We start from the raw sequence: 22,973 nt of genomic DNA, 5'->3' as shown, positions 1-22,973 counted from the left end.
GATCTATAATCGGCGTCGATTTCCTCATAATAGTCAACGAAGTTTCTGAGCCATTCGTGAGGCGATTCACCATCGATAGGATCAGGTTGGCCATGATCTCCGCACATTATCACAGCGGTATTTTTCCCTTCCAACCAAGTCAAGATCGATTTTAATATATCTAAATTCACCATGCAAATCTCATCAAATATAATGATCTTGTTGATATATTTGTTTCCCATGCGAGCCGAGTCCCATGATCCACCGCTGTATTTGAAATAACTGTGATACGTGCAAGAATTAACTCCGCGCTGCTTTATTTCTCGCGCTAATCTGTGAGTCGGAGTCAACACAATCACGTCGGAGTTCGCAAATAAGTTTATTGCTCGCTTTGTTTTACCGCTACCACCAGGCCCATTTAGGTAAACGAATTTGCTGCGTGAAATTGGATCGAACGCAGATGCGGCTGCCGATATTTCCAAAATCGAAGATTTTTCAAATTTACCTTGATGAAATTCATCGCAATCTTCAACATCGGCGTCTTCACAATAATCTAGGATATCCTCGTTTTTTATCCTCCAAGTTCCCCATGAACTTCCATCGGTGATTAAATTTTCCAGCCTACACTGGTATTTTTTATCGATATAAAATGAATCCGTCGCGACTCTTACCACGATATCAGAAAATTTATTTATCATCGAGAGTAAATTTATACTAACACAAGCGAGCATCGACGACCGCAAATGCGTATATTGCGCTGATTCTCCGTCAAGGTAGCTAATTACGGTACCTAACTTTGCTCCATCAATGATAATATTCTCTCTGTTGCAGAATATTCCTCGCAATACCGTATCGGCGATTATAAAATCCATCTCGGCGTCATTGATAAATAATCTAGCGTGCCGGTGTTTATGATCAACGGATCCACCTTGAGTAAATTTGCCAATTATTTTTCTTCCTATATCTTTCGCGTTGTCACAGTCTGTTGGCAACCACACATCGGTCTGTTTTCTGTAAGATATAATCGCCTCGCTCACTGTCAACGATACTAACATCGACGAATCCAGCATATATCTCAACAACACCGTAGGAACCCAACGGCGCTGAGATAAATGCCTGCCAAACCAAATGTAGCAGATTTTATGTAAATTTTCAGCAAACTCGAACGACGTTACACAAGCGAATTCGGTCATGACAAAATCAGGCAACGGTCCGTTAATCGCTACCCTTGTCATCTCGCTGGTAGGATGGCCGAATTTAGCAAAATAATCTGCGCAATCGCCATATCCAAGGAAACTTCCAGGATAACACGCGCTCATGTCAACGGAAATCATATCTTCAAAATTGTACTTGGTATTCCACAATCCGCCATGGCCGTATTCGATACAACTAAGTTGAATATCAGCGAGATATTCATTCCTTGTAGGCTTCCACGAGTTTTTCTCCCTAGCAGCGTGAGCAGCAACAGACGGAACTGTAAAGCAATTCGTTAGCAACTGATCGGGATTCGACGAATATTTCACCGCGAGTTTCCTCATCGACTCGTGTAATATTTCATCCCGGTAAATATCACCGCATGGCAAAATAAATTGGTCGTATCTTTCTTCGCTCGAGAATAACCATATCGATATTGGATAAATCTGAACATGGAATCGGAATTATTATTCTCCGCAGAAAATTCCGTAGAATTTTCCGTGGGATAAAATTTAACCACACGATCCCGCGGAAATATCATTACCGACTGCGACCACGCATGTGAATTGTGATCAACAATTTCGATTGGCGCTCCTCGAGATTTATACGGCGACGAGTATAATATTTCTCCCGATAACGTTTTCACGGTAATAGGAAATTTAAGTTTTTTACTCAACGCAGCTACATCGTCCACCGATGCACCATTAGCAACGGTCCTTGCCCACGCATTAATTTTATCTAGCCTTAATTGTGTTAAACCAGATCCACGTCGGGCGTTTTTCATGTGTTCGATGACGCGCTCAGCCACGCAATTTATCATCGGTGATTCTTTCATCGCAGGTAGATTTTTCACATCCGGATTGTTATTTAGCCGATAAATTCCATAAACGACTGCACTAGATGGATATGCCCTAGCGTAATAAGGGCCATCGATTCCAAGTAACAATCCATGCTTAGAGTTTTTATCGAGGACAACGTTTTTCTTACCGCCACGCACTGGATCTCGTTTATCACGAATAATCCAAGTATTGTCGGGCATTTGTGCGATAAATTTTATTCCAAAGATAAATTGCTCTTCGGAGTGTTCGATTTTTATATGCTCGATTATTTTCTTAGCACGCTCCAGATTCATCGTAGCATCAACAGAATTTGTTTTCCAAGTCGACCAAGTGTGAACAGCTCCATCATCGAAAAATTCTTTTTTCGCTCGGTCAACTTCAGGTATAATATATTCTGCCTCATCAAGATCAAATGCGTCCATGATTATATTTTAAACATATGTTTAAATTATAATAATGCATTGCAAATGGATATTAATCGACTCAACAAAATTCTGTGACAAATCTTGTAGAGGTGATTATTGCGGCGCTCACATACATGCGATTCGGCGTGGTAGCAAAGGACCACAGCGATGTTTAGTTTGCCAAGTTGGCACGCGAGGGAAAACTCGATTGTGTTTGGCCTGCGGAGGAAAAAATTATCGAGAATTGCGGCGATATTATGAAAAAAGATCCTCGTCGGTTATAACATGCGAAGAAGATTATATTAATCGATTCAAGGCAAATAACGATTTAGACATATAAAATATTATATATGAATCCAAAATCAGCGATTCCAAAATCAACAATTCCAGAAACAACAATTACATGCGAGTTCAAATCTCATCCAACGATCACTGGATACGAGGCATCATCGGATGGTGTTGTCAGAAATACCAAAACAAAGTATCATGTCGGTAAGATTAAAAACTTGGGTTATCTTTTTTTTTCCATCAACAAAAACAAAAAACGAAGATGCGCAAGTTATTTATGCCACAGGTTTGTATTCGAATGTCACAACGGACCTATCAGGGATGGTCTTGTTATTGACCATATTGACGGAAATAAACTCAATAACAAAATATCCAATCTTAGAGTGGTGACGCAGAGTGAAAATTTACTTCACAGTAGTAACGTTGGTAGATCTCCAAAATATTCCAGGGCGGTTAAATCAATAAATAAAGAAACAAATGAAGAGCTTGCATTTACATCGATAAATGTCGCAGCAAAGCATTTCAGTATCAATCATGCCTCGGTGTGGCGAGTGGCAGAAAAAATAACTAACGCGGCGTTTTCATATAAATTTGGCGAGTGGATCGAGTTTTACTATATTCCGATAATTTCAGACTAAAATTAATTGAATATTACAAAAATTATATAATGAACGAAGAAAATATAAACAGCATCATCGAAGCTATCGAGAATCTGAGGAAAAAAAACATAAATTTATCCTCAGATTTGGACACAAGTAAAATCCGGTCCGAGTTTGAGACGATCGTCCAAGGAAAACTCGAATACAGATACACGCTACCGTCAGAATACAAATTTATAAAGAAATTCCAGATTGCCATGTACCAATCTCTTGCGACTGTCAGCGATGATCAAATCGAGGATTTTGTTAAATTATCGACACTGGTAGAAAAAGTTAGGTCGAGTTTGTCTGACGAATATGAGTCAAGAAAAATTACCAGCTCGCGCGTCAGGCAGCTAAAAAAGCTGGTCGATGAAAGTAAAATTAGCGTCAAAGATTCTTAAGATTCTTAAAAATCTTTGATTTTCATTCTTGCCACAAAAAAAAAACAAAATTTCAAGAATGTTAAGAATCTTCGATTCCAATTCTAATTTTTATTATTTTTTTTTATTCATTTTACTGAAATTGTGCAATTTTCTTGTTTCTGACTACCATTTACCCCAACAAATTTACGAAATTATATAAATTACTCAATTTGACGGGTATTTACCCCAGCAGATTCACGAAATTATATAAATTACACAATTTGTTGGGTATTTACCCCATCAAAACCATAAAATTACACAAATTTCTTAATTTCCCTGATTTTTATTATTTTTTTTTATTATTTACTAAATTAATTTATTTACTGAAATTGTGACGGGTATTTACCCCATCAAAAACATAAAATTATATAAATTACTCAATTTGACGGGTATTTACCCCAACAGATTTACTAAATTATATAAATTACTCAATTTGACAGGTATTTACCCCATCAAAATTAAAAAATTTTACTAATTTTGAAAAATTTCCTGGTTTTTATTTATTTTTTTGGTTATTTTTCTCTGGCGGGCAGATTTAAGAATCTTAAGAATCTTCGATTCCAATTCTACGATCTCACCAGCAAGTTGATACTCAGCGTTTCTTCGCGTATATCAAGTAAATTTCCGTTTTGATCCGTCAGTTTGAAATTTATCCTCGACAATAATCGATTGTGACATCGCAGATAAAACGGATTTACTGGTTCTTTTATTATCAAATATCCTGGAGATGCGCTAGGTGAAAACGAATATAAGATAAATCCTTGCTGTGCCTGCTCTGACACAGACGAATCCACGTTGTAGCTACCTTCAACGACGTCCGCGTGAAGATAAATCGCGATAACCTCCGTTATGTTAACGATACCCGGCGAGATATGCCGCCCTTGCCCGGCAGGATCATTATTATGTTTGAGAATCGATTCTGATTGTATTTTTTTAGTCCACGCGGCATGTAATTTCGGAAATAAATCATCGATGGTATCAACGACGGATTTTCTCATTTTATCAACATCATAATCGGGAAATTTGAAATTTGGTAGCGTTTCCTCGGTTAATCCAAATACTCTCATGAATTTTTGTTTTTCTCCTGAATTTCTGATCAACTCGAATTTGCTAATAGGAAGAACATAATCGGCAATTGATATATCGTCGATTATCGCCCGAATGAACATACCGTGATAATATTCAACATCATTCGCGAGTTGATTTAAAATCTTCACGCGTTCGATAATTTCGCTACATGAACCTGATTTATTTAAGATGCATTCATGAAAGGATTCCCGCAATAAATTTAAATGTAATTTATGTTCTTGATTAAATTCGTCGAGGGTTCTTCTTATCAAGATACCGTCTATGGGAAATATTATCCTGTTAATATTGGTAGCGTCGAAGATTTTCACACCGGGGGGAATTTTGGGAAGAGGCAACCACGAGAGAATTCTTTCGTCCCTAAAAGTAAAAGCAAACATCACCAAGTTAAATTTGTGGCTATTCATGAGATTGATGGCATTGTGGATCAGAGGCTTGTGTTTGATATCTCCGTACCATCCTTCGTCGGTGGTAAAATCTGATTTTTTTGGCTCCGGTAGTTCTGGAGGAGCTTCTTCGTGCCAACCTGGAATAATAAAATCAGATTTTTCTGGTTTTGCCAGAGGTGCGATTTCGGGCCAACCTAGAACTGTCCTAATCGATGACTGGTAAATATCGACGACATATGGCAATTTTACTTCGATTATCGATGACAACGTTGGTTCGTGTGCTAATATTTTTATTCCTGGATTAGCATCGCCGGTTATATTCAATATCCTACTGGTAAGTTCCTTATCTAGTTGCTCAATTTCGTAACTGCCTGTTGGTATGCCAACAACTATCCAATCGGGAGTTCCATCGGGGCGGTTTTTATTGGCAAAAACAAGCAAATTATTCGATGATAATCTACCGAATGATTTCGACCTAACATTGGGCCAGCTGTTGTAGACGCGTAACTGTGACAGCGCAATTTCCTTGACGCTAATTGGTATTGGAAAATCGATACTAAATTCTGGCCTGGTTGAGCTTGCCGATATCAGCGTTGTTATCGGCGGTGTCGTGTTTGTCACGATTTGAGTTAGTTCCGACATTATTGATATTCATTTGTTCAATCTCAGAGTAGATATTTACCATCACAGAAAATTCTAGATCGGATATAACGCCGTCGTTGAGACTCTCGAATTTCGAATACGCCTCGTTGACCTGGGATAATTTACTCGTGTATAGAGACAATTTTTCATTCGTGCATGATGATATTTTTCTTGCGATGATATTGAGAACACCGGCGATTGTTGTTGTCGACGAGATTATTATCGTTGCTGCGATCGGCGCGATTGTTGTTACCGTGGATAAGATTATACCTGCGCCAGCAATTATTGCGCTTACCGCGTACACAGCAACATCGATGGCAATTAATCTGCGTTGATATTTTTTTATTTTTACCTGATACTCGTCGAGGAGCTTTTTTAACGAATCCTGCCATGAGCGCACCTGATTGTATCGGTAGTCCGATGCGGTCATTTATTAGTTAATTTATTCAACCAATTGTGGTGCTCCGGATAAATATTCGAAAATTACATGATAATTGATCTGTACTTTTATGTTTATTATCGTGGATCTATCTGGTGGTTCTGACGTAAATATTTCCTCGGAAAAATAATTAAAAATCCGGGATAATATTCATCTATGTGACGATCCCCGGCTCTCACATTGAATTTTAACCCAGCGATAAAATATATTCGATATATGCCAGTAATTGGCGCGGTGAAGCTAAATGTGTCATTCTCGGGTGTCCATATACCATTCAGTGTTTTTACCACAAATGGTACATGACAATCAATTTTTTTTGTTTCTACCTCCGCTGGTATCGAAATACGCGCCAATCTTCCAAGATTCATTGACGATATTTTTGTGTTAATATCGCTAATTTTTGTAGTTGCGTCGAGAAGTTTCGCTCTTAAATCTCGAATTTCTCCGTCGTACACCAATGTATCGACTTTTTGAAGCGCCAATCCATGCACTATGTTAAGATCCCTGTCAATGTTGTCAATATTCTCGTTGATTCTTTTTATTTCCTTGTTGATATCGTCGTGCGATGTTTTATCGCTTTTCTGACTCATTACGATATTTATTTCGGTAACATCGGCAAGAATATTAGTAATATCCTCGTTGATTTTACTTACTCTCTTGTTGAGATCGTCATGTGATGCTTGATCGACTCTTTTCTTTGCTAGTTTGTTTGCAGCGGAGGAAGTATCGCTGGATGTTTTTATATCTTCCTCGATTTTTTTACTAAATTTAGTTAAGGTATCGTCGAGTTTTTTAAGATCGTTATTTAGCCTGTTAAGTCTTTTTGTCACTCTGTCCTGAAGATCGTCGTATAATGTTTTATCGGCCTTCAGAAGCAACGTTGCTGATAACTCGTTGTCCTTTTTTTTCCACATCCGCGATATTAGCCTTCAGGGGTAACTTCGCTATAATATCGGCGATATCAGCGATGGATTTTGATACCGAATCTGATAGGTGAGTAAATTGATTAATGCGATCGTTATATTCGTCTCGCTTGATTATATCAGTTATTTTGACGTTGCTTGTTTGTAATCTCCCTTCGCGGCTCTGAAAAATAGCAACTTCGCCAGGATCCACTTCTGACAGCGATAGAAGATTGTTAATATCATCCCTTGTGGCGAACTTTGATAGATCGACGTCAGTCACTTCTGCTTCCTTCTTCCTGTAGATAAATCTACCGTAAATATCAACCATGATATTTATCTACGGCGTATTTAAATACGATCCTATGATACGGGTCGGATGATTTTGAAATTGCATCAAGGACATTAATTGATTCAGGACCGCATATCGGTGGATCCATTAACGTCTGCGTCGGAAGTGTCGAATACCAAATTGGAATATTTAACTTTGACACGTAATCGATAAATTCTTTTGGTGGAGCTAGTCCGTACGAGTCAAAATAAACAACTTCGCGAGGATTAATCGCGTAGGCGACCCAATGTGTGCCAGGGCCAGTATTTGAATCGAGATTTATTATTCCCGTCTCGGTGGAATTTGGTTTTTCTGGTAGTTGATCCCACATAAATACGCCTCTGAAAAATTTTATTTTTTTATTTTTTGCTTCGTTGAATAAATCTAAATTTGAATAGGCCGTGCTAATCTTAGGCCGGATCCGTACGGGGGTCGTCTTAGATAGAGGCTGCTTCCCTTTTTTTTACCATATCGCCCTCCCATTACTTTGTGTACTAGTTTGTCGCCTACAGCTCCGGCCGCACCTAATCCTATCGCTTTTGCAATTGCCGGAAGAGCCCCGGATAATAATCCAGGAATAGCAGCTAGGAAAGGGAAAATTCCGCCCGTTTTGACCATGTCTCTGATGGCACCTATACTAAGATTCACATGAACGCCGGAATTCGCTGATTTGGCTTTGGTGAAACGTTCACGTTGACCCCTAGTTAGCGATAGTTTGTTAGGACCGCCCTGAATTTGATCGTTTTTCAAGGTTAATTTCAAACCGCATCGCTTTGATATCGCTGATTGGAGCTTTTTCATCTGACCCGGGGTCAGAGTTACGGTGACGTGTTCGTATGGCATATTAATAATCGTTTAATCTAAATTTAGAAAATCTTCAAAGTTACATTTTCTCAACAGGTGCGTCGATAACTCTCATTCTGCCACTAATTCCTTCCAAGATCATTGTTCTATCGCTGAGAATAACCGCGATCGCTTTGTGATTAAGTCCACCTGTGTTAATTCTGGCTTTGAAATGGATATCAACGACAGATTGCTTTACCAGATCAAGATGCTCCAGGGAAAAGTAATAGATAGGATAAAAATTATTAAAATTTAGCTGCGATATTTGCAATCCCGTATCGATATTTTGATCGCGACCCATGAAACTTAACAAGCGATGATACGCACGAGCCGTAGAATGGTTGGCAAAATCAATCGATATTTCCTCGGATGGCTCTTGTTGGCCGTTTATCCTCAACGATACGTTTGTTGCTCCAATGTGATCAAATATCATGTGACTGTATAATTGATGATATCTATTGGTACGCAAAAAAGCGATAAAGATATGCCTAGGTGCAGAGGTACCCTGCTGCGATGCAATACGCCAAGTAAAATCACCATTAATATTGATGTTTATGGAATCTGTTGTTGTTGTCAGCCATGACATGACAGATTTACCGCCTTGGTTCATAAATGACAATAATTTTTCTTCTTCGATCATTGATGGAGTTATCGCTGGCATCCACAAGGTAAATTTAAGTAATCTTACTATGCCGTTATTTTGCGAGGCATCATTGGGACCTATCACGCCAGTAGCGTAATCGACGGCACCTTCTCGCCAGATAGCATCATTGCTATTTTCCTTTCTGACAAACGTAACAGTATGTTTTGCTCCGTAGATAATTTTCCTGAAATGTCTGCAAAATCCGAATATATGGGATAACGGGATAGCACAAGAGAATCTTCTGTTACCTGGTGTTAGCATAGACTTTCGCGTGGTAAATCCGAGATTATAATCAGGATAAGATTTAATGATCATATCTTCGACATCATTATTGGGAACAGCAGGAGCGGCGTGATTGTTTGGTTGTCTGACAAGGAACGGCCTACTTTCGGGACGATCAGTATTATCCTTGGCAAACATCATACTATTGCCAGCTGATCTAGTAAAATCATCCGAGTATCTAGCTAGGCCTATTATCGTTGTTGCCAAATCAACATCGTTGGTAATTGACTCAATTTCTCTTCCATCAATCATGTAAGTGGCGCTCTTGAATAATGCCATAATACCGTTGTTAACAAATCCGACTCTAAAATCTGCTCCATAATTGGTACCATCCGTTTTAACAACTTCCCCAACAACTTCGATATATGCCTCAGATGGAAGAAAATATCTTGTTGTATCGTGAACTTGAATTTCCAAGCGATTTCCAGTATTTGGTTCAACTGCGTCGTACGAGAAATACTGGAAATCTCGCACGGATGTATCTCTACCTACAGGCTCGTCCATGTCGAACACTTCGTTTGACACTTGTGCGAACATTTATTAATAAGAATTTCATCTAAAACGAAGTCCGCTACCCGAAACAAAACTTGTGTTCGCTACTTCCTGTGCTAGATTTGTGTTAGCAACTTCCTGTCCTAGTTCATTTATTTTTTTATTTGCTGCGTCGTTTATAGCTTTGCTGACCTCGGGGGGCATTTCGCTGGTGCTAGGTAATTTGACGGGCTGTTTTTTTTTACGAGTTAAATTTGATATTTTACCTCTGACAAAATCGAAGCCTTTAGTGGCCAAATTACCAATACCAGAAACGACAGTCTCGCCGATCTTTCCTATTGCTTTTGACGCGAATTGCTTAGCTGCGGGTCCTATTTTAGGGACTACTCGCGTAACAAAACTTTTAACAATGTCGCCGAATCCATTGCCGTGAATATATTTGTATACAGGCAATCGAGAGTTAACTATGCGGACCTGTCTAGGTCTGCGCTGATGTTTGTGAACAATCATGTTATTTCAATTGCGTTGTTTTAATCGATGAGTTCATCGACGAGTTCTTTGTAAATGTAAGAATCGATGACGCCGCCGCGAAATAATCGCTGACAAATATCTGAGGCCTCGTTGATTATTTCATGAGAGTTATTTCCGGCTCGCTTTCCTCCGATTAATATTTCAAGGCGAGATACGTCGTTGGCGACGCTATCAGGGCAAACGGTATATCCGCTTCCTGTTTTAGGTTCTGGAAACATTTGCGAATGTAACGACGATATTAAATCTTCATCTTCTTCTTCTTCTTCTGGTTCCTTCGGTTTTTCTGTTTTTTCTAATTTTTCTAGAAATTTTTGGTAACCGGGATCATCAAGTTTGACGGGTTTTTTCTTTGAAGCAAAATATACCGTGGGAATCCATTCATCTTCGGTATATCTATCAAAATATCTGGAAAACAAATATTTCTCTCTTTCTTCGAAACCAAATTTGGCAACGTTAATTAAATTATCCTCGCTCCCCTTGAGGTGTTCAATAGCATCATCGGTAAAATGTATAAACGGCACCGTGATTTTTTTCTCCCCCCCCGTTGGGGAAAGTACCGAAGATGTATCGGTGGATTTTATTCGTTTTGGTCTTGCCCCCAATTCCTGCTGTTGTGGTTTTATCGATTTTTCTATGTTAGATAAACGCCTCGCATTTGCGGTTTCTAAAAAACGAATATAAACAGGATCCGATCTCACCACCCGGGGGTAATTAACTCTAGCTCGGTATATATTATTATACCAAATTTCTCGCGATTTAATTTTTTTCAATCCGTCTCCTGTTAAAAAACTCGCCCTACTGTTAAAAGAATCTTCCGCAAACACACCAAGTGCATTAATATCATCACCAAACAATTTGAATTGTTTTTCCATCGTAGTCCAACCACCATCAGTAAATTTTTCTTTTATTACATCTCGAGGTTCTCTCTCCCCCCGACTATCCTCCTCTTCTTCTTCTTGTTGCGGTTGTTCTTGTGGCACTTGTGCTTGCTGCAATTGTTCTTGCCGCGCTTGTGCTTGTGCTTGTCCCTGGTGAATTTGTTCAAGCTGACCTGGCACTGCTCAAGTGTGTTCCTCAATATCTTTCACCATGGGAACAATTCCGCGTTTCCTGAGTTCCTTATCATCTTTTTTGTCACCATATGCGACTCGCTCAACTGTTTCGGTGACTGGACTTAAAAATCTCGACGATAAATCGGTAAAATGATACTTTGCGTCTTCGTAATCGCGAACATTTTTCTTGAATAATTTTTTTGTTGGAATAAGTTTCTTTACCGCCGCTAATTGTTCTCGCGCTAATCTGGCAGAATGAGGCTCTCCAACTGTGCTAGTTTTCGAACTCATATTATTTTCAAGTATATTATTTTAATGCGACGTAAAATTGGCCAAAGTAGCCCCTAATGACAACAAAAAAATTAACACAAAACTTATCCCCGGTAATTTATTTTTCCTGTCTCGAATGCTATATTTACTAACACACCGGCGCGACCAATCGATGCATCCGGTCTGAAATGCATGAAAATTAGCTTCCGTAGAAGGCTGTAAAAGTGAAATCCGAGGCTTCTATGGAGAAAGTTCGCGTAGGAAGCTTTATTTGGTCTGGAACGGAAGGTCTGTTAAACTTCCCATCATTTATAGAAGTTATGTCCCTTTATTGCCTCTTCTCCTGACCTTGGTTTCTTTATGTCTATCCTTTTGAATTAGGTTTTCATAGCATTACTTAACCAAGGTTTGTTTGGTTCCAACCAAATGTGGCATGAAGCTTTGTATTGTTGGGATCCTGAATGTTATTGAGTTTGAACACTCTACAGTATTATTTACAGAGTTACTGTCCCTGATTTACTGTCATTCAAGCATTGATATCTGCAGTGTAGCTATTCTTGGGAATGTTGGACTTAAACCAAATTTAGCATACACTTTTATATCGGTACCTTGATTTTCATTTGATTATGAGCATACCATAACATCATTTAGAGTGAATATTATCATAACTTCCGATTTCCAGTATATAGCATCTTTATAAAACCTATCAAAACTAATTATATTTTGAGGGCCTTTGTGATATACAAATTGTTAATAGCTCCAGTTAATTTTTCTGTTCATGTCATTTTCTCATGCACCTTTACTTGTGGAATAATATTTGTATGAATGCCCTTGCACCAAAAATAGGCTAGTTTGACTTGTATTTCATGCTTTATCACCATTGGTCAAATATTCAGTTTCAGTTCTGTTCAGATGTTGTCTGTCATAGAATTTTTTGAATATATCTTGGTGTTTACAACCCTTTCCTATTAATAGCTCTGTGGTCTATAATCAAGGTTCATTGGTCTAAGTTTTGCTGGTAAGGCATTTTGGCTGAGAATTATGACAGATACTTTCAAAGCGTAGGACATTCATGTTCAATAAACAGTTGTGGTTTTTAAAGAAGTTCTTTTCCTTGCAGCACAGCTCTTGATGTTGAGGAAGTGATTAGACAGAATGGAGTAGTGCCAGCAACAGTTGCAACACTAAAGGGGAAAATTCATGTAGGTATGTTGGATTTTTAATCACTACACTGGATCCTGTAAGTTTTGAATTTTTTATGAGTATAAAAAGGTTTTATCGAGAACATGCAATGAAATTTAATATCCCCTCTCCACGGAGTGCATAAACATTGTACGATGTTTGCCTTGGGCTTTATAAAACATCAGTAATACTAACAAAGATCAGTCCAGTCATGTAAATGCTTGATTTTTAGATCAGCCACCATAATCAGGCACTTAAGTAACTTTTTGAATTGAGTAATAAGATGCTTTCATTGATCTTGTTGTACAAGTGTTTTACTAAGCTAGGCAAAATAGTACTATGGCAGAAATGTCTGTTTTGGTATTCATTGGTAAAGAACACGTTAATAAATGGCAGAAATGGCTATTTTGGTATTCATTGGTAATGAACATGTTATTAAATGGCAGAAATGCCTATTTTGGTATTCATTGATAATGAACATGTTATTAAATGGCTATTTTAGTATTCATTGGTAATGAACATGTTATTAAATGTCAGAAATGCCTTTTTTGGTATTCATTGGTAATGAACATGTTATTAAATGGCAGAAATGCCTTTTTTGGTATTCATTGGTAATGAACATGTTATTAAATGGCAGAAATGGTTATTTTGGTTTTCATTGGTAATGAACATGTTATTAAATGGCAGAAATGGCTATTTTGGTATTCATTGATAATGAACATGTTATTAAATGGCTATTTTGGTATTCATTGGTAATGAACATGTTATTAAATGGCAGAAATGCCTTTTTTGGTATTCATTGGTAATGAACATGTTATTAAATGGCAGAAATGGCTATTTTGGTATTCATTGGTAATGAACATGTTATTAAATGGCAGAAATGTCTGTTTTGGTATTCATTGGTAAAGAACATGTTAATAAATGGCAGAAATGCCTTTTTTGGTATTCATTGGTAATGAACATGTTATTAAATGGCAGAAATGCCTATTTTGGTATTCATTGATAATGAACATGTTATTAAATGGCTATTTTAGTATTCATTGGTAATGAACATGTTATTAAATGTCAGAAATGCCTTTTTTGGTATTCATTGGTAATGAACATGTTATTAAATGGCAGAAATGCCTTTTTTGGTATTCATTGGTAATGAACATGTTATTAAATGGCAGAAATGGCTATTTTGGTTTTCATTGGTAATGAACATGTTATTAAATGGCAGAAATGCCTATTTTGGTATTCATTGATAATGAACATGTTATTAAATGGCTATTTTGGTATTCATTGGTAATGAACATGTTATTAAATGGCAGAAATGCCTTTTTTGGTATTCATTGGTAATGAACATGTTATTAAATGGCAGAAATGGCTATTTTGGTTTTCATTGGTAATGAACATGTTATTAAATGGCAGAAATGGCTATTTTGGTATTCATTGATAATGAACATGTTATTAAATGGCTATTTTAGTATTCATTAGTAATGAACATGTTATTAAATGGCAGAAGTCGCTATTTTGGTATTCATTGGTAATGAATATTTTGTTACATGGCAGAAATGCCTATTTTGGTATTCATGGTAATGAACGTTATTAAATTACAGAAAGGGCTATTTTGGTATTCATTGGTAATGAACATGTTATTAAATGGCAGAAATGCCTATTTTGGTAATGAACATGTTATTAAATGCAGCTCTAATGCATACAGTGTTATCACATTATTAGATGACATCACTACTCTGCTGATCTTGAAGATAAACAACTGTAAGTTTTATCTTTATTCTTTATAAAAACTGACCCCTCCCCATACAAATTGAAGTTCACCCCACCCCACCCAAACACACATACTTATGCCAGAAGAGAAATTCCCCTGCTGGAGAAATCACTGCTTTACATATTGTCAAGTTACAGTGTACATATATATGAGACAACAGAATTTGAAAGAAAATTAATCAGTTATGCCAGAATACATTTTTTATACAATATTCATAATTTTAAAGAGAAAATTACAAATATTTTACAAATACAAAATTATCACTTTTAATATTGCACCAGAAGTTGAATTATATTAGAATATTTTGTTACATTTCTTTCTTTCTGATCTTATAAATTGGTAATATTGATAAGCAAAAGTTAGAATAGAGAAATGAGACTATTTCTGCATTTCATTCAACACTGTCTCTTTTGCAGGATTATCAAGAACAGAGTTGGAGATTCTTGCTGACCCGGCAACTTCATCTATCAAAATATCCAGAAGAGATTTCCCTATTATCCTTGCCCAGGTGAAAATTAATAAATCCATGAGTTATTGTATGTACTCGTGTATAAGTTTAATCCAACTGAAAGCAACATTAACCCTGATCTGCTGTCATATAATGCACCAGCGGATCAGGGTTCTTGTTGCTCGTTCTACAGGTTACTCCTAGCTGCAAAGACTAAGATCTGCAGGTGTGTTATGCAAGGGCAGATCTGTCTCTGTGCGTTTTGTGTTTTGAATCAATTTGGAAGCAAGTATATATGGTATCTAAATGTTTTGTAAATACATGAAAGCTGTGTTGATTGAACAGCTGCAGTGTAAAAATGGTTGAACCCATTTAAAAAGAACCTCCACATTGTCCAATGGTTGGTAAATCAGAATTTACTTGTGTATAAATGCATATATTATTAATAAATATGAATCTAAATCAGTACATGCAATATATACTTGCTTAAAAGCGTAAAGCAGTATTAGATTTGGGTCTTTGCAATTTTTAGAAGTACCATATTGTTGTGTATATTTAATTATTTGTCTGTTAGTTTTATTTTATTTTTTCATTCATTGCATACTATATTAATGTAATATTGTTTACTGGATTTGATATTGTCCAGAATAGAGTTCAGTTCTGTTTTACTTGACAGACTGTTTTTAATTTTTTTATTTTCTATGTAAACAACATTGTATCTGGTTGCTGACCTTGTTCCAAAATCCGTGACAGTTTTGGTAAACAAATTTGAAAAAAAAATCTTTCTTTCACAGAGAATGAATCATTAAAGTTGAGTCAAGGTCATACCTGGACTACGTGTCATTAACATTAAGCACGTGTCAATTGGAAAACAAATTTCTATTTTTTCTTGAAGGATGAACTTTTGACCCTCATCTGGGAATCTGTTTTGCATTTTAATTACGTGTATAACTGATGTTCTGATAAAAGTTCTATCAGTTGTGCTTTAACATCTGACACGTTAGGTTGTATTATGTTGTGACCAGTTTGGGCTGAATTTTATGCTCTTCAAATTATTGAATGCACGTGATTATTTTCTCTGGAAATGCAAAAGTGCTATGATATAATTTTTGGACAAAGACACTCACTGGAATTTATACGGAATTTAAAACTGGAATAATATGTGATTCAACAAGAGACTGTAGTCACATCAGTACAACGCTGACTATTACTGACATCATTGCCTTCCATCTTGAGTTTCATCGGGATCCAAACTGAGATTCACTTAAAATTTTACATTATAGGACTTGTGTTTTTTAATTCTTGGATTATTTTTGTTCTTTTATCTCATTTTTCACTTTGTATTCTAGAGAAATAAATTATTTGTTAAATTTTGCAAAGCTTGTTCACTCTTTTCTGTCACTTATTAAGAGCATGGACTGTTAACAGTATATACTCACATATAAACGCATTTGCTTATAAGCAGACCTCCTAAATTGAATAGGTATAAACACTAAAAAGTGATGACCCATGTATAAGCCAACCCAAAAGTCCGAGACGATATCACAAGGTGTACGCTTTAAGTTGTAAATAATTTATTTAGGCAAACTTACATTAACAAAAATTACCCGTATATCTCTCTTATGGTTGGCGCACAAGGGAACTCCAGACCTACAAACAAAAAATTCACCCCCGTACTTCCTCCAGAGAAATAACAAAACAAATTCCGTCTGCGAAAGGTCTAACCTAGCTCCACAATCTTTAATTTAAATTTATAATGAAAAACACTATCATACAATGGAATTGTCAAGGACTTAAAGCAAATTACAATGATATTCTCCTGCTTTTAAACGAACATGATCCTGTGGTACTATGCCTTCAAGAAACATTCTTGAAAGATACAGACAATATCACATTTAAAAACTACTCCCTGTTTAACACCTGCTCTCCAAATGTTGATAGGGCATCAGGAGGAGTTTCTGTTATTGTAAACAACAGTGCTCCTCATAGCTTCATTCATTTAAACACCAATTTACAAGCCATTGCTGTAAGCGTCACTCTACATCGAGTGATTACATTTTGCTCTATTTATTTACCACCAAACACTAACCTAGTACCAAACGAACTGGACAATCTTGTTCAACAGCTTCCCGCACCCTTTGTTTTACTCGGGGATTTTAATGCCCATAACATTTTATGGGGATCAAATCATATAAGTGACAGAGGTCACAAAGTTGAAGACTTTATTTCTAGACACGATCTGTGTCTATATAATACCAAAACACCTACATATTTACACCCAGGCACGGGTACATACACAAGCATCGATTTGACAATTTGTTCTCCTTCTCTGCTTTTGGACTATGAATGGAAGGTCGCTGATGACCTTCACAGCAGCGATCACTTCCCAATCTTTCTTGTAAATCTTAACTCTACAGGCGATGAAGTAATTCCACATTGGAATTTAAAGAAGGCCGACTGGGCCAAGTTTGAAACACTCTGTAAAACTAGGCTGAATGAGGATACAGTTTTCACTGTTGACGACACCATTCAGCATTTTACATCTATTTTAATAGAGATTGCAGAAGAATCCGTTCCCAAGTCCTCGCCATATTGTAAAAGAACCCAAAAACCTTGGGTCACTAAGGAATGTAAGGAAGCCATTAAACTACGCCGAGAAGCATTAAGGAAATTTAATAATCAACCGACGCCCAAAAACTTAAATATATATCGCATTACCCGGGCCAAAGCTCGCCGCATAATCAAAGAAAGTAAAAGAGCATCATGGAAGAAGTATGTTGCTTCTTTAAACTCTCGTTCCTCTGTTAAAAAAGTTTGGGACACTATACGCAAAATAAACGGAAAGAGAAAGCAAAACCCTCTCCGACATCTGACACTGAACAATAACAACTTTAGTTCAAAACGTGACATTGCAAATATTCTTGCTGACAGTTTCTCGAAAAATTCCTCATCATCTAATTATTCAGAAGCCTTCCAAAAACTTAAAACTCAAAAAGAAAAGTCACGTTTAAAATTCACATCCAACAACTCGGAAAGTTATAATCAATTGTTCTCACTATCGGAGCTTAGGGAGGCTTTAGATAAGGCCCATGATACATCCGCTGGGCCTGACGAGATACATTACCAGTTTCTGAAACACCTTCCAGAATCATCATTAACATCTCTTTTGAAACTCTTCAATGATTTATGGATTACTGGTAATGTACCAAAAATCTGGAAAGAAGCGACTGTAATACCAGTCCCCAAACCCGGTAAAGATAGCGAAGACCCCAACAGCTATCGACCAATTGCACTCACAAGCTGTGTGTGCAAAACAATGGAACGAATGATCAATTCTCGGCTTGTCTGGTATTTGGAAACTAACAATTTAATATCTCCTTTCCAAAGTGGCTTTCGATATGGCCGGAGCACCAATGATCATCTGGTTAGACTAGAAACATTCATTCGCGATGCATTTATTAAGAAAGAACATTTAGTAGCGGTTTTCTTTGATTTAGAAAAGGCCTATGACACGACATGGAAGTACGGGATACTAAATGACCTGAACGATCTAGGTCTAAAAGGCCGTCTGCCCTCTTTCATATCCAACTTTCTCTCCGACAGAGAATTCAAAGTACGAGTGGGCTCTACCCTCTCAGATCTGCACGAGCAAGAGATGGGTGTGCCCCAGGGCAGTATTTTATCTGTGACGCTCTTTAACATCAAAATTAATAGCATCACCAAGTGTTTGACTCCTGGTGTGGATTGTTCGTTATACGTTGATGATTTTCTAATATGTTATCGGTCAAAGCACATGCATACAATTGAAAGACAACTGCAGCAAAATATAAACAAAATTCAAAATTGGGCCAATGCAAACGGTTTCAAATTCTCGAAATCAAAAACGGTATGCATGCATTTCTGTCAGTTACGAAAACATCACGATGATCCGAACCTCACACTGGATGGAACACCTATTCCAGTTGTTGAGTAAACCAAATTTTTAGGTATAATCTTTGACAGAAAACTGACCTTTATTCCACACCTAAAGAACTTAAAAGCTAAATGCTTAAAAGCACTTAACCTACTTAAAGTAGTAGCGCACACTGACTGGGGTGCTGATAGAAAAGTCATCCTAAATTTATACAGAACGTTTATTCGCTCCAAACTAGACTATGGTTGCGTTGTGTATGGTTCTGCCAGAAAATCGTATCTTAAAATGCTTGATCCAATTCATCATCAGGGAATAAGACTGGCTCTGGGAGCATTTAAAACATCCCCCTGTGAAAGCCTTCTAACTGAGGCGAATGAACCACCGTTATCGCATCGTAGAGAAATGCTTTCCACACAGTATGCTCTCAAATTAAAATCAAACCCTCTGAATCCTGCTTTTTCGGCTGTTTTTCAACCCAAATACAAAACTTTATACGAAAATAAACCAAACGCCATACCTTCCTTTGGCATTAGAATATCATCCAGCCTTGACACTGCAAATATAGATCTTTCAAAAATTCAGAAAACATCCATCTCCGAAACACCACCCTGGCTAATTAAACAACCAAAAGTACGTTTTACGCTACACGATGGAAAAAAGTCCGAAACAAACCCTTCTATCTTCCACAACTCTTACCATGAACTCCTCACCGAATTTAAAAACTACACCAGAATTTACACTGATGGATCAAAGGATGAGGAAAAGGCTGCTGCAGCCTTTGTTTGTGGAAATCACACAACGCAAGTTCGCTTACCAAATGGAGCATCAATTTTTACAGCCGAAATCGGAGCAATAGACCTTGCTCTGCAACATATAGAAAAGAACCGTATTTTAAACAGTATCATCTTCTCCGACTCGCTATCAGTACTCCAGTCACTACACAATAGAAAACTGGAGAACCCATTATTGAAAAACATACTCGTAAAAAATACCGAGCTGAGTGTCTCCCACAATATAATATACTGTTGGTTACCTAGCCACATTGGTATTAAAGGTAACGAAAAAGCAGATCGCGCTGCTAAAATGGCCCTTTCTCAAGAACCATCTGATTTTAAAATACCATATACTGATTTTAAACCTTGTATCAGAAAGTTCTTACGTCAGAAGTGGCAGGCATCATGGAATGATGATGTAAATAACAAACTTCATGCAATCAAACCAACTCTAGGAGAATGGACTCCTTCCTACAGAACCATTCGTAGGGAGGAGGTAGTCATTGCAAGAATCCGAATTGGTCATACTTATGTCACCCACACCCACATACTAAAAGGTGAAGACCCACCAGAGTGCGTTTCTTGCAATGAACCATTCACTGTCAAGCACTTTATGATAGAGTGCTTTGACCTACAACCTACGCGCGATCGTTATTACGTTGTGCATGACATGAAAGAACTTTTTGATAATATAAACATCACTCGTATTATCGAGTTTTTGAAAGCCGTAAATATTTACTCTAAACTCTGACTTTTATGCTGTCACCTTGTGCAGTTTTATGCAATATACATACCGTCCCATTTTAATACCTATTCATCTTTTTTACATCTCCCGTTGATCGGGAAGCTTTGTTTTGCACCGTTACCATCTTACCGTTTTTAATTTCAACCGTTTGTTCTTTTATATCGCTGGTCGATATAGAACCTTTTATAAGTTTTAAAAGATTATACAAGTAACACTTTGTTTGGCGCTAAATAGCCTAAAAGTGCTGATGCGCCGTTAAAAAACAAACAATCAATCACTCTTATGGTTGGCATAAATGATTATTACGTAGAAATGGTATGAATTTGTTTGAAATGTCATGAAATTTATTTAATTTTCTGTTTGCTTATTGTCTTTGCATAATTCATTACGAGTATGACTTCATTGGACGATGACAAGAATTTAGCATTTACAGGTTGATGTAACACTACCTCTCCCTTTAGAATCGATTATTGATTGTTTATGCGTTATTGCATTAGTCTCTTTATATCATTGCACCAGTAATTATGTTTTTATTTTGCCTTGAAATCATAAATACCTAACTCATTAAAATATTATCCCAGTATAACAACAATGAACAACAATAGGATTGATTCAGCACTCACAATTAGGCTAGTGAGCGTATCTACATAATGGTGTCATCGCATGTGCATTGTGGGTTTGAACATGTGCTGAATGAAGTACATGCCTTGGATTCAAATCATCGGTACCACTGCACTACAGTTATGCTAATACTGTAAAAACTAAGTTGTAGTTTGCTTTGTTGTAAGCGTTTTACAAAACTATGGTAATTGTGCTAATATTTCAGAGTCAAAAGCAATTACACAACAAAGTACTGGTATAGTTGCCGGTCAAAATTCCATCTTAACCCAAGCCAGTTTCAAGGTTTTAAGGATTAATTGGCCTGTAATGTTTTTGGAAAACAAAAGACAAATCCACACTTATAAACAAAAGGAGACGCCAAAACATCCAGCGTTACATTGTGTGGAAAATTATGATTTTGTTAATCCAAAACACAAAACTGAAATAGATTAATGATAATCATAGTTGAGCTATATTCAGAATTTAGCCTTTATTATTACTGTTCTTTCATGAACAGTTGTGCTGATTGTGCCTTGCATAATTGAAAGTGTGTACCTTTTCATAAAGATTACATCAGTTTCTAGCATCACTTACATTAGTGAAAAAGAGTAACTCATGAGTGCATGGATCATTGTGAATGAAACAGCTATTACCGACTAGCTGAAATGTTACCTGGAAGAATGCAATTCGGTCTTAAAAATGAATAAACCAATTTCTGCATCTAATAGGTTTGTGAATGAACAAGGATTAAAGTGACACTAGGCACAATTTGCACATTTTAGTACAGTCTGGTCTCCGGGTAAACTCAAACCAGATCATGAATTGTGAAGTCTTTATATACCTTTACTTAATTTCATGTTGTAGAAATATGCACATGCAAATCATAATTGTTTATAACAGCAGTAATTGTTGGGACACAGACAGTGTATTTTTTTCACCTGCATATATGTCTTAGGACACGGGAAAATTTTTTTTTGCTTGTCCCAAGATTTACAGCCATTATGGTAGTCAATAAAAAAAATCTTAAAAACTTTCAAGTTTAGGCCTTAGCTCGCAGATAAGCTGCCCCCCCCCCTTTCTGGGCCTTTATGTTTTTGTAAATTATTGGCTTATATGTGAGTATATATGGTAATCAGTAGAACAAACAACGTGAACTCTGATCTGCTGGTGCATTGTGCAACAGCATATCAGGGTCTGTGTTGCTTTCAGTTAGACTCAAATTATAAGCATTTGTTTAAATCTGAGTTTTTTTAGATGAATGTTTCATAGTAAATGACTTATTATCTCCTATATGGCTAAAATATTTGGAAGGGCAGCGGTCTAGATAAGTTGAATATTTTACACAAAGAAATTGACTGAATGTGCATAAAAAAATTGTTTCATTCATTTATATTACACAAAGCAATTTTAATTTATGCATTTAGTCCAAAGTTGCTGTTGTATTGGTTTGCTGTAAGTACTGTTCATTTGCATATAATTTGCATGTAATGTTAATGATGCTTTTGAGAGAAATTTTTAACACTTGTTTTAAAATTTGGTTTAAAGGAAAGTTTAAACATATTTGGCTATATCATTGTAACTAAGGTCCTTTCCCAAGGACACACTGAGCGGTCACCCCAGGCCTTCCTGTGTGTGCATAGAACCTGAGACCCTTAGATTTTGAATATGACTCATTATCAACATGTTCCATACATGTTTGAAATTATAGTTCTTGATCCCTATCACTCATATCACTATTATAGAGCCATACAATTATAGTACTTGATCCCTATCACTCATGTCACTTGTATAGAGCCATACAATTATAGTACTTGATCCCTATCACTCATGTCACTTGTATAGAACCATACAATTATAGTACTTGATCACTATCAC

General features: G+C 36.8%; 1 protein-coding gene across 5 annotated transcripts in view; it reads left to right on the top strand.

The window, feature by feature from the left end:
- The window catches only part of LOC149783122 (uncharacterized), a 113,499-nt gene that overhangs the window by 22,573 nt on the left and 67,953 nt on the right, over positions 1-22,973 (top strand). For 4 of the 5 annotated variants that reach the window (XR_016413553.1, XM_089931343.1, XM_089931341.1 and 1 more), the window contains exons 4-5: positions 12,790-12,875; positions 15,036-15,127. Coding sequence is in view for 3 of the 5 variants with exons in the window: in XM_089931343.1 (XP_089787469.1) it covers positions 12,790-12,875; positions 15,036-15,127 (178 nt within the window). In the remaining 2 variants the exon portion in view is untranslated. Of the gene's footprint in view, positions 1-12,789; positions 12,876-15,035; positions 15,128-22,973 lie in introns of those variants that run through there. The other variant, XM_089931344.1, reaches the window with a different exon arrangement.

This window comes from Sinohyriopsis cumingii, chromosome 14 (genome assembly GCF_028554795.1).
Source record: "Sinohyriopsis cumingii isolate HCF-2022 chromosome 14, ASM2855479v2, whole genome shotgun sequence".
NCBI lineage: Eukaryota > Metazoa > Mollusca > Bivalvia > Unionida > Unionidae > Sinohyriopsis > Sinohyriopsis cumingii.
This window is presented reverse-complemented; position numbering and strand designations above follow the sequence as displayed.